General features: G+C 42.8%; 1 protein-coding gene across 1 annotated transcript in view; it reads left to right on the plus strand.

Moving 5' to 3' along the window:
• Nucleotides 1-13,473, plus strand: part of CCDC175 (coiled-coil domain containing 175) — a 35,218-nt gene that overhangs the window by 3,016 nt on the left and 18,729 nt on the right. The window contains exons 2-12 of the mRNA XM_073638743.1: nt 544-629; nt 1,748-1,859; nt 3,480-3,615; nt 4,426-4,654; nt 5,225-5,347; nt 5,934-6,043; nt 6,557-6,638; nt 10,799-10,935; nt 11,039-11,149; nt 11,225-11,296; nt 11,440-11,575. Of these exons, the coding sequence (XP_073494844.1) occupies nt 544-629; nt 1,748-1,859; nt 3,480-3,615; nt 4,426-4,654; nt 5,225-5,347; nt 5,934-6,043; nt 6,557-6,638; nt 10,799-10,935; nt 11,039-11,149; nt 11,225-11,296; nt 11,440-11,575 (1,334 nt within the window). The remainder of the gene's footprint in view (nt 1-543; nt 630-1,747; nt 1,860-3,479; nt 3,616-4,425; nt 4,655-5,224; nt 5,348-5,933; nt 6,044-6,556; nt 6,639-10,798; nt 10,936-11,038; nt 11,150-11,224; nt 11,297-11,439; nt 11,576-13,473) is intronic.

The raw sequence follows: 13,473 nt of genomic DNA on the forward strand, positions 1-13,473 counted from the left end.
CTGATCCTGGTTGTGAGAACAGTTCTTGGCTTTTCAGCCCAGTCTTATTAGCGATCGTTATTTTGTCCGTGGACATCTTCACCTGGAGCTGTAACACGAAACTACTGGACACCAGTGCAAACTGAGTACCAGGACCCCCACACCCCCCTCCACGTGCCATATATACACTGCTGTCTTGTGTGTCGTGTATGGTGGTTACAGATCTCCTTAGACACCAGGTTGGGTGACTCCGCACTCTGCCCGCCCTACACCCTCTGCTTTTAATAATACATTACTGTCAATCTAATTGCACACAACAACATGGGAATGTAATGTATGTAGGACACGGTCACATGGAGCGGATTGTGCTGAGAATCTACAAGGAGTCTGATGCAAAGTCTGAACGTGGAACATAACATGATGAAGTGTGCAGTGAAAGTGCCTCCAATCCACAACCTATCCCTCAGGCTGCCGATGCTCCGCTCTGTGCCCCCACGTCTGCCCACAGCTGCTCTGTGCCCCCTGCTGTTCTCTGTGGTATAACCCACTTCTTATCTCATCTAGAGAAACAGGTAAAAGGTGAAGATCCAGCGCTGGATGATGACGTTTCACAGAACTTGATGGCAGTGGCAGAAGCGGTGAAGGAATTGGTAAGAATGAAGCAGCACATGAGCCCTAAAGGGGAGCTGTCACCCCCCCACCCCCAAAAAAGGGCATTTAGCTGCTTAAACATTTATATAGGGAACCTAGTCCCTATATAAATGATACTAGGCAGGTATAGCTAAACTTTTTAATATTTAATTCTAAATCAACTTTTATTTGATATGCGAATGAGGGCGCTTTGGCACACCATTGGCTTGGCTTATGCCTTGGTGCACCACCACGCCCTCTTATTTGCATAATGAAGACGGTACCTTACATTGATTGACTGGTCTCGACCACCAGGATGTGAACACTGTCTCCTGTCTGCACCTGCACACACGTCTACTCCCTTATAGTAGAAAAGTTATACGTGTAATCCTATCACCAGTACAACAACATACTTTATTACGAAGATTTCTTAGACCTGATGAGGCTGGTGTATTTATTTTGAACATCCATGTCAAAATGGAAGTAAAATCCTTTTTGAAAGTTAAAACTCAGATCTCAGTTTACCTTGCTTGATGGACAGCTCCTCAGTGTCCCTCCTCTCTGCTGCTGCTGAGTCTCCACCCAGCTGGCCTGACTGACAGCTCCTCAGTGTCCCTCCTTTCTGCTGCTGCTGAGATCTTGCTGCCTTGCACAAGCTGCAGCTGTCAGAAAGGCTTTGTGGGCATTAGAACTTCAATAAAGAGGTTTGTTTTATCCTTTTCCTGCGCCTTATCCAGTTTCTAGCGCCCTACTGACCACTTCAATTTGCACACAGAAAGGCTTTGAGGGCAGATACTCAATACAATTGGACTCTTTAGCTGGACACTGAAAATACTCATCTTTACACCAGAATTATACAGACATTCTGACAATTGATTTTCAAAGTAAGTACACCAGGCTAGTCAGGTCTGCATAGATCTATATAATAATAATAATACAGAGAGTTTGTATTATCTAAGGTCAAAAATAGTGAGCTTGCTTTTGTCTAAATTGCAAAAAAGAAAGGAATAATATGATCTTTTGCATTTTGGATAGAAGATCAGTGCTTTCAATACATCACATTCAAGTCCCCGGAATCACAAAGCCGCTTTCTCCTTATGTGTCACATGGGACCAATTGTGATCTCTCCTCCAATTAGGAAGATATAAGAAGGCGCACGAGGGAGCTGCTGGAAGTGGAGACGATAGAAAACAGCAAATTACGCTACAAAATTATACATCTGCCCAGAATCCTCACAAGAGAGATTGAAGGTGCGTGGTACGGAGATTCTCTCTACATCAGGACCCATTAGGTGGGCTATGTGTGGGGGGAGTATGTTATATGATATGTGGTGTTTTGGTATTTTTTTGGTCGCATGTAGACCCTTTTCTGGTTTTTACATGTGGTACCATAGGTTTTTATTCCTTTAGATTCCTGTTTCTGTAAAATAATCTCATAATGGAGTTTATTTATCAAGATAAATGCAACAAAATTCTGGCATAATTTGCTCGAAAAAACCTTCTTTATAACGTGTTGTAAAGGCGTGTGACTTAACATAGTACACAATGCACCCAAAATTGTGCTGCACATTTCTGCCACAAAAGAAAGCCAGTTAATAGTTGGTGTAAACTTGGATGAAACAGTCTGAAAATAAGACAGATTGATGAAACGGCATAAACCGCTGATAAGGGTGGAGCATTAGGAGACTGTATAGTGTACAGCTGGTCATACATATTGGCTTTTGGCCAAACTATCTTTCCGCCGATCATTCGGCCAATAGCCACCTCGGGTGGCACTCTCATACTTTGGAGCATTCGTTCGGTTGAGCGCGCCTGTGTTCTGTATGAAAGAGCCGTCGTCAGTGATGTCTGTTTATCCAGGGGAACAAAGCAATTGGCAGTCCGAAATCAGACATGCCCGATCAACATCTCCCCCCCGACGATGCTGCCCCCCACAAGCATATAAGCTTGTGGGGGGCAGCATTTTACATCAGCGGAAAAATGATCTTCCCAGAAATTGACATGCAATGTGAATCCTAAATTCCCAGCTTGTCATTGGTTTCTTGCAAAGCTTTTCCTGATTACTTTTCCCTTTGCATCAGGTGAAATAGGCTGCAAATCTGTGACAAAATTTGCATATTAAACTTTTTGCCGCAAATTTGACACATGTGGATGCCCTCAAAAAATGTGATTTTTATTTTTTTTTTTTTTGCTCAACTATCTTTTTTTAACTTCTTCTCGACCAGGCAAAATTTCATTTTCGTACTGTCAATTTTTCCAAGAGTCATAAATTTTTTTTTTTTTTTTTTCATTACCGATACCATATAAGAGCTCATCTCTTGCAGGATGACTCCATTAAAATTACTATATAATGTACTGTGTACATCCGGCCATCGCTGGAGTGGAAAATGGCTAATTGGTGGAGGTGCCGGGTATCAATCCGATATTCATAACACTTCCTGGAGATAGGTCATGTATGTCTTAAAGGGGTTGTGTCCGGTGAAATAAAGTTATCCCCAATGCACAGGATAAATAATAACTTACTGATTGGTGGGAGTTTGGCCACTGGGACCTACACCTGTCCTCAACTGGGTCACTTTTATCCCTGTCATAAAATGGAGCGTGATCTGTGAGGCTGCCGGAAAAAGCGGAATTCAACCCTATATGAATGGAGCTGTACATTCAAACTAAGATAAAAGTTCCCCATTGGGGATCTGTACAGGTCCCAGCAGTCGCACCCTCTTGATCAACAAGTTATCATCTATCCTATGAATAGATAATAACTTGTTTTTTTGCCAGACAGCCCCTTTAGATGAATTAATGGTGTGAACTGAGGGGCCGCTCTATATCAGTCTGTTATGAGTGCCAGGGATATGTTTTTCCTGTTACTAGACGCGGTTACAAGTGCTCGTGAGTCCATTGCTTTGGAGAGGCGTCAATTAGAAAAAGAATTGATGAGTATAACCTTGGAACTGGAGAAATCGCAAAGAAAAGAGAAGGAAACTGAAGAAATGAATGTATTTTTGAGGTAAATGTATCCTTATATTCTTTAGAATCAGCAGCCATTAATCTTCATACAGTAGTGACAAATATTATTTACAGTGCAGCATGGAGGGTGAATCTCCTCTCAGAACGTGCAGAATGTTCTGTAGTGAAATGTCAATATCTGAAGCTGAAAGGGTTAGTTAACTAGACAGCATGAAAATAAGCAAGTTTGCAATTGACTTGTTTTTTTCTATCTGCTGTCATTCTCCTGCAATGAATGCTTTTATCTTACATAGTCTACTGCTGGTTTCCATGGAAATCAGCCACCAATGCCTGCCCAGACCTTGTCTGAGAGTGTGCAGTAGTTACATTTCAGTAGAATAGTTAACTCCTAACATTCCAGCCACCTCTCTCCTTCCCATTGATTTCTATACACCAGTTATCTGATCAGCTCCTTGCAAACTATTATAAATCTTGCAAAAGCAACAGCCTCCTAATTACTGCTCTCACTGTCTGAGCTGTGTGCTTGTTCAAATGCCTCGTTATCTCTATATGCAAATACAGTGATAGCTGTGTAGCCCGCCCTGCCAAAAAAAAAAACAGGCAGTAAGGAGACTGCACATCTCTAGAGCCAACTTGAGAATATCAATAAGGGAAGTGGAGAATTATATGCTGCATAAGAAAATAAATAAATAAATAAAACAGGGCTCCAACTGCAATAAAAAATAGATTGGACAATAAATCGGTACAGAAATGCTTTAATGCATGACCACTGAACTGCTTTTTATTGGTCTGGTTTTATCATTGGGATGTTATTTGCTGACATGTACAGTGAATTTCATTTTATTCATAGCCAGCAGGGGGAAACCTTATGGGACAAGCATCAAGAAGCAGTGGATCTCCTAAACCAGCAGATGGCAGGCAAAGCCCATCAGAGCATTCGTGTAAATGAGACCCACAACAAGCGAAAAGAAGCCGAGGAAGCCGTCATCGAGTATCAGAACCGGACTGAAGACCTGGCAGAGGACATGGCTATAGAAAGGCAGCAGTTCATCGAGGAGACGGAAAGACTAACTGCGGAGGTGCACATGGTCCTCACATATGAATATTCGTTTTTATAGCTTGGCAATTACATCCAGCTTCATTCTTTTAGTTGTAGTCACTTCATGAGTCCTAACACTACATTTACAAGTACTTGCTTGTATTCTAGCTTTTGCTACATTGCACATTACATTCCACTTGGAAGCTTGTAATAAATTTTATAACTAAACAAATATTGCTCAAAATTAACAATAACATTGACCTTTTTTACAGCAAATTCACAAAATTGTGTGGATCCTGCGCTTTTGGTGCAGCAAAAATATGCAGCGTCAAAAAACGCACCCACATAGGAACGATTGCCCAAAGCGCTGCATTTTTATGGTGCTGTAGAATTCTGGTGATTTTCGGGGACTCAGGGACCCTGTGTGACCAGAAAGAGCCCCAGGGCTGTGTAATTACTAAGCCTGATGGCAGAGTATTCTTGCAGTCTAAAGTTATTGAACCCCAAATGTCATAGCACCAGTGTGAATATTGGCCAAAATAAATGTTTGCGGAAACACATAATAAAAAAGAACCCTCTGAAATATTTATCAACATGATTGGCTGTCTAGATTGCAGAAACGCAAAGAAAGACCGAAATACAAGATGCCAAAAATGCAGAAAAGAAAGTATATATCAGCCAGAGGAGGTCGGTGCTATATGAATTGGAAGAGAAAATTAACATGGAAAAAGAGGTAAGATGTGGAAGCTAGATGTCGATAGAAATGGGATTGTACGTATCATTGTATAAATAGATTCATAGTACACAGTATTCTGTGCAATGAAAGAAGAACTACATGAAGAAGAAATATAACAGGATCAGGTGCCCGTACACACGAGAGGAGGGGTGTTCGGAAACCAGAAAATCAGGTAATCCCAACATCTGTTGCGGAAAGTCGAGAGGCCTGCTTACACATCAGATGGACGGGCTGTGCTGCAATAATCGTCAGGGACAGCTGACTTTAGTCTAATGTGCAGGGGGTCTTTAGTGCCACGTATTTCAGCACAGTTCCCCCAACCACCGGCCCAGGAGCCACATGTGCCACATTATATCTAACAGCAGCTGCAATGGCAACATGTCCTTCTGTCTGCTCGCATACCGCTGCCTTAACACAATAGTAGAATAAAAGATATGATGTAAAGTAATATCACTGGTTTCCTTAGCCTCATACAGTCAGTGAATGTGATGGCCAGGGACCTCAAATGCTGAGCTATGCATGGTCACTAGAAATATTGTACACATATTTTTTTTATTTTCCTCTTCTTTTTTTTTTTTTTCAGAATATATCTTCTATGAAGGGCAGGGTTTTACTTTTGGAAGCTTCACATGGGCGACTGACCAATAAACTAGGCCTACAAAAGAAACAGTCAGCGGATACTGAAAACAAAATGTGAGTCGTAGTGATAAGAGATGTTCCTGCCTGTCCATAGGATCAATCTCCAGGAAAGACCAAAAGGATTCTGTGTTAAAATTTGCATACCTAACCCTTCTCAGGGGAGCGTAAAGACCCTATACCCATTAGATGTCCATACCCTTTACCCATTATTGTCTATATTGAGGTTTTAATACTAGAGAGAGGACCGTCCTGCTTGGGGTCACCTTGTCGTGGTGGGATGGCTTTTACGCTTTTTTGATAAAAATAGTGTTAACTAAGTTTCCTATATTATTTATGTGTCCTATTACTATTTACCTACTCCGGGGTATATGCTCATATTTTTTTTTCTCTTAGGTTTAACCCATTAGATAGTTGGCTAGCCAAAATTGGTAGGCTTGGACCGCAATGATCTACTGTGTATGGTGTCTCTAATATGTGAATCTTCTGCTACTATTTACATAATCGATTGTCTTAACATGGATATGTCTAACGACTTGAATTCACAAATTGTCTTTTTATACATCTTAGAGATATTCTACAGCTCCACATGGCGAATAGGACAGAGCAGTTTTCCAATCAAAGCAACTCTTTGAAAGATGAAATATCAAAGGTAAAGGTAGTGTTGTAATTATGATGTTTATTGTGAACACTGTATCTTAAAATATTAAATATATAAAAAAGTATATTTTATTGTCAAAGGACACAGACTGATGTAAAAAAAAATAAAGCAATTAATGCTCCCCTAACTGCCACTCTTCATAAATGGAGGTGGCCCCATACCCACAGCTTTCTCTTCATTTGTATGGAAGTTCTAAAAATTTCCTTGCACGCTTAGTCTGCAATTTTTGGGACTCATGCAAATTCATGCACAACTGTGCCTTTTTTTTTTTTTCCCTGGATAGTACACGATGCTGCCCTGTTCATGAGATAGGTGCGGGTCCCAGAGCTGGTACCCACATCTATCATGTACAAGGTGAGAATACCCCTTTAAGTATGATATAATCATATTTTCTTTCCAGGAAACCCTGAGTACACATCTTTCTCAATTCCATTGTTCAGGTCCGTCATTGAAGTAGATGTATAGGAAGCAAGCGGTGATGGTCCTGTTACATGACGGACATGATAGACCCCATTGACTTATGTTAGCATCTTTCATTTGAATTGGATGGTTTCTCTAGCCATTGGCAGATGATTCTATTTCCCAGCAGCATATATACAGGAAAAGGGGTCTCTCAGCAAAGACCACAATAAATCCCCCCATTCCCCTATTTGATGCTTGTTTATCCACGTGTCTGACTGAGACGGTATGCACATACTTGCCCAGCAGGCTGACTATCAGAATTGCCTCACATTCTGCTAATATTGTTATAGGACATCCATAATATATGGAGCTTTTCCTTGAGTTGCATGTTTGTGTTAATTTGCACTTTAAATTATACAAAATTTCTCTGGAGATACTTTCCTATTAGGCAGGGTCATATTCTGTCTCATCTGGTGAGATGGATCCTCAAAGCCTCTGGTCAGGACTAGCAGTTCCTGAGCTACATACTGAAGATGTACCAAGCTACAGAGAAGATGCTGAATTGGTGAAGCAGGGGTGGAACAGCGGTGGCTGGTGGAACAGCTTTGGCTGGTGAAGCAGGGGTGGACCAGCGGTGGCTGGTGAAGTGGGGGTGGACCAGCGGTGGCTGGTGAAGTGGGGGTGGACCAGCGGTGGCTGGTGAAGTGGGGGTGGACCAGCGGTGGCTGGTGAAGCGGGGGTGGACCAGCGGTGGCTGGTGAAGCGGGGGTGGACCAGCGGTGGCTGGTGAAGCGGGGGTGGACCAGCGGTGGCTGGTGAAGCGGGGGTGGACCAGCGGTGGCTGGTGAAGCGGGGGTGGACCAGCGGTGGCTGGTGAAGCGGGGGTGGACGAGCGGTGGCTGGTGAAGCGGGGGTGGACGAGCGGTGGCTGGTGAAGCGGGGGTGGACGAGCGTTGGCTGGTGAAGCGGGGGTGGACCAGCGGTGGCTGGTGAAGCGGGGGTGGACCAGCGGTGGCTGGTGAAGCGGGGGTGGACCAGCGGTGGCTGGTGAAGCGGGGGTGGACCAGCGGTGGCTGGTGAAGCGGGGGTGGACCAGCGGTGGCTGGTGAAGCGGGGGTGGAAGAGCGTTGGCTGGTGAAGCGGGGGTGGAAGAGCGGGGGTGAAAGAGCGGTGGCTGGTGGAAGAGCGGTGGCTGGTGGAAGAGCGGTGGCTGGTGGAAGAGCGGTGGCTGGTGAAGCAGGGGTGGAACAGCGGTGGCTGGTGAAGCAGGGGTGGAACAGCGGTGGCTGGTGAAGCAGGGGTGGAACAGCGGTGGCTGGTGGAACAGCGGTGGAACAGCGGTGGCTGGTGAAGCAGGGGTGGAACAGCGGTGGCTGGTGAAGCAGGGGTGGAACAGCGGTGGCTGGTGGAACAGCGGTGGAACAGCGGTGGCTGGTGAAGCAGGGGTGGAACAGCGGTGGCTGGTGAAGCAGGGGTGGAACAGCGGTGGCTGGTGAAGCAGGGGTGGAACAGCGGTGGCTGGTGAAGCAGGGGTGGCTGGTGAAGCAGGGGTGGAACAGTGGTGGCTGATCTAGGAGAGTTGTAGCAACATAGCAGTGCTGGAACAGTATAACACAGATGTTTCTGGAGTCCTGCACAGCGTAGTGGCTGCCTGAGCCGGATTTAAAGGACCCGGGCTGACGTAATTGGAGCACATTGGGTTGTCGGCAGTGGCTGGCAGCGCTTGGTACTGGAAGCAGCACAGGTGACTGACCAGCATTTTCATAGTATGACACTACTGAATGTTGCCATATATGTATAGATTGTGCCATCACAGGTTTTAAACTTCCTTTACTTTCTTATATTATCTTAGTTTTTTTCCCCTTAATTTTAGTTGTCCCTTATGTGTCAATATCAAAGGGCTTTTATCAAAATGTGTCAGTAAAAGCCTGACCTTTCATTACACAAACCTCAGAGGGTGCCTAGGACTTATGACTTGGCAATGGCCCAGGTGTAACTTTAAGATAAAAATAGATGAAGGAAGTAACTTCACTAAATGTCATAGATTAATATTTCACAAGGCAAAACTGCATGTCTGACTGGCAGCGGCATATCCATTTTATAGATAGAATATTATGCTATGCGGAGCTGTTATCTTATTGATGCTTACTAACTAGCCCTGAGCATCCTGAGCAGTCTCCCTATTTAACTAGTTGTGGACATTTTCACACGTGGGATTTCTTTGGAAAAGCAGAATTGTGAGGATGACCATTGAATGTCTTCGATAGATTTGCAGTGTGAAATAAAGCAGATCTGCATGTAAACTCTGCTTCATTCAGTGGGGCTAATCCATGTATTGCTACCCAATAGGGTTTCCACAAATAATCCAGGTCAAGAATTGAAATGTCAATTTATTTTATTTTTACTTTGATACGAATGTTTTATAAACCAGGCAGCGGATTCCCATTGAAACCTATAGGAGTCAAAATATGCCCAGATTATGTGGACTTTGCTGTGGAATCTGCATCAGAATCTCTGTAAAACATCTTTCTTTGTGAACATACTTGTATTCTGCTTAATATTACATTTTGAAGTTAGTTTGAAAGGAAAAAGAAATATGGTTTCAGCTCACAGATCTTGATTTATTCTGTACATGAACTTGGAAATTTGCTCACAATTCATTTGATTTTTCTATGGGAAATTGTGTATATTATGGAAAATGTCATCTGTTCATGAATGACAAGTGTTACGCATTAAAGTTGCAACAACAACAAAAAAATTAAATTGGCTTTCCTCATACAGTATATTATCTGTGATCTGGACACTTTTGTGGCAAATTTTGGCTAAAATAACTTTTGCAATAGGGTTTCATTAACACTTTTGGACTGTACTGCTTATACAGCCTCTATGAATCACAGTACATAGGTTACCTTTAACTCATTCTGCAGTATGCTGACTTTATATTCATGCAGTGTGAATCCTACATTGCCTGCTTTATTCTGAATTGCTGCCGCATTTTAGAGAAAATCTAGTTTACAAAGCCGCTCGGGGACTGTGCGCCTCAGATGACAAGTCTGAGTGTTTATAGGGAGAGACCTGTTGGGAAAGTTTAAGTGCACCAAGAGGGGAAGGAAGCCTAAACACTAGGGAAAGGGGGAGTGGAGACCCCTAGGCAGATCTGACTCCCCTAACGTCCCTAAATAGATTTCGCACCTATCGCCGAGCAGGAAACCTTAGCCCTGACTGTCCCTAGTGATAGGCCCTAGATGGAGAGGGGATGGGGTGAGCACTAGTCAGCCTCCACTGCAACTAAGGACAAACAGGTAAAAAGACAAGGGAAACACTTAGCTTGAGAAGACACCAGAGAGATCACGTCAACTATCCTCCAAGGGAACTCCAAGAAGACATTAGGCGACTACTAGTACTCCAGGCATGGACAGAGGAAAATAGAGCTATCAGCGACCACTCTCTGGAGAGACTGAAGGTATTTAAACATCCAGCAAGGGTGTGTCAATTAGCAGCAGAAGGTGGAGGACACTGCTAGGTCCTAGAGGGAGAAGGATATCACTTCACTACAGAAATGAAAAGATCAAGAAGGTGCCTGCAGAGCCAAGCGCAGTGACTTTCTACAGCTGGATCCAAGACGACTGTCTGTCACACCGGACACCCCTGTGACTGATTTATTATTATTATTATTGGAATTATTCTTCCACATATTTACACTAGGTGTAATGTATTTCAGTTCATTATTTTTGTTTTTTTACTCCTAGTTAGATGAGCAAATGAACGCTGCTGAAATATTACACAAGTCTCTGACAGAAAAGCATAAAGATCTGAAGCTGAAATACCAGACGGCGTCCGAGGAGGAAGACAGGCAGCATGCGATAAAGAAGGACCTGGCTAAGCAGTAAGATTGCGCTTGTTTTATATCAAACCTTAGTAAATATAAAATCAACTAGAATGGTAAACACACAGCTCTGATCTGCACACTTATTATATTTTTTTTAAAGACTTGCAACATCCAGATCTGCTCTCGACGAGAAACAGGACCTTATAGGAAAGTTAAAAATGGAACTAACAGAGATGGAGCATGATACTGAAAACCTGTTGGAAAGCCTGAGGTACGTTGCGATTAACCATCCATTTATGATTGTTATATACTCGTGATGCATCATTACGTTAATATGTATTTACAGGATTTCCACCGAGCAGCTCGCCACTCACGTGGAAGAATTCAAGGAAAATCTCACAAGCGAACGTCAAAAAAGGTCTGATCTGAACATTTGTATGTAGATTTATATCTTTCCTCTTCTTTTTTTTTAACTATTATTATTATTATTATTATTATTATTTATGGATGTGTTCAGTATTTGTATATATCTTGTCTCATGATGCATCATATGTAGCACAGAATGAGCATCCAGATTAAAAAAGATGAAGTGGCCAAAGAGATGGAGCTGTGGAAACTGTCTGAGGAAGGGTTTGTGACTGAGATGAAGAAAAGAGTTCAGCAAGGACAAAATAAGAAAGCCTTTTTAACAAATGAGGTGAGACATAAACCCAGGGAGTAAGTGAGACTTCAATTTAGTACCAGAAACTGCACTGGAAGAACTTTAAATACATTTTCCAAAAATAATGTTCAATAACATTTAAGGCAACAGGGAAATTCAGGTAGCATTTTTTCTTTTAAAGGCTATATGGCAATGTATAATCTGTGAATGCAATGCAGACTACAGGCTGCCGCAAAACTTGTAAAAACGAGTGCTTTTGCAAATTGCTGCTTATTGAATTTTGCAGCCGTTCTTCTGATTTTTAATTCTTCTATACAACTTGTTGCCTAGGAGACCGACCACCGCCGCTGTCTAGCTTGTAAGCGCTGCACTGAAACTGGCCGGAATTGGTAACCACACGCTCCAGTGACCCCGGCCAGCAAAAACAGTGCTCAGAAGCCGAATGTAAAATTGCTTATAAACACTAGGCATGTTGTGTTGTCCTAGATGCGGTGGTCGGTCTCCAAGGCAATGAGCTGTAGAGAAAAGAACAGCTGAAAAGTTTAATACACAGTAAATTACAAAAAAAAGGATGTGTGTGTGTATATGTGTGTATATGTATATGTATGTATATATATATATATATATATATATATATATATATATATTAGTACATTCCAAAAGTTTGGACACACCTTCTTTTTTAAAGATTTTTCTGTATTTTCATGACTATGAAAATTGTACATTCACACTGAAGGCATCAAAACTATGAATTAACACATGTGGAATTATATACTTAACAAAAAAGTGTGAAACAACTGAAAATATGTCTTATATTCTAGGTTCTTCAAAGTAGTCACCTTTTGCTTTGATGACTGCTTTGCACACTCTTGGCATTCTCTTGATGAGCTTCAAGAGGTAGTCACCGGAAATGGTTTTCACTTCACAGGTGTGCCCTGTCAGGTTTAATAAGTGGGATTTCTTGCCTTATAGATGGGATTGGGACCATCAGTTGTGTTGTGCAGAAGTCAGGTGGATACACAGCTGATAGTCCTACTGAATAGACTGTTAGCTGCTTTTTTCTTGCCATAATGCAAATTCTAAGTAAAGAAAAACGAGTGGCCATCATTACTTTAAGAAATGAAGGTCAATCAGTCCGAAAAATTGGGCAAACTTTGAAAGTGTCCCCAAGTGCAGTTGCAGAAACCATCAAGCGCTACAAAGAAACTGGCTCACATGAGGACCGGCCCAGGAAAGGAAGACCAAGAGTCACCTCTGCTTCTGAGGATAAGTTTATCCGAGTCACCAGCCTCAGAAATCGCAGGTTAACAGCAGCTCAGATTAGAGACCAGGTCAATGCCACACAGAGTTCTAGCAGCAGACACATCTCTTCAACAACTGTTAAGAGGAGACTTTGTGCAGCAGGCCTTCTTGGTAAAATAGCTGCTAGGAAACCACTGCTAAGGACAGGCAACAAACAGAAGAGACTTGTTTGGGCTAAAGAACACAAGGAATGGACATTAGACCAGTGGAAATCTGTGCTTTGGTCTGATGAGTCCAAATTTGAGATCTTTGGTTCCAACCACCGTGTCTTTGTGCGACACAGAAAAGGTGAATGGATGGACTCTACATGCCTGGTTCCCACCGTGAAGCATGGAGGAGGAGGTGTGATGGTGTGGGGGGGCTTTGCTGGTGACACTGTTGGGGATTTATTCAAAATTGAAGGCATACTGAACCAGCATGGCTACCACAGCATCTTGCAGCGGCATGCTGTTCCATCCGGTTTGCGTTTAGTTGGACCATCATTTATTTTTCAACAGGCCAATGACCCCAAACACACCTCCAGTCTGTGTAAAGGCTATTTGACCAAGAAGGAGAGTGATGGGGTGCTATGCCAGATGACCTGGCCTCCACAGTCACCAGACCTGAACCCAATCGAGATGGTTTGGGGTGAG

Source organism: Phyllobates terribilis, unplaced genomic scaffold (genome assembly GCF_046119375.1).
Source record: "Phyllobates terribilis strain yellow unplaced genomic scaffold, ASM4611937v1 Scaffold_7__3_contigs__length_470593459, whole genome shotgun sequence".
Lineage (NCBI taxonomy): Eukaryota > Metazoa > Chordata > Amphibia > Anura > Dendrobatidae > Phyllobates > Phyllobates terribilis.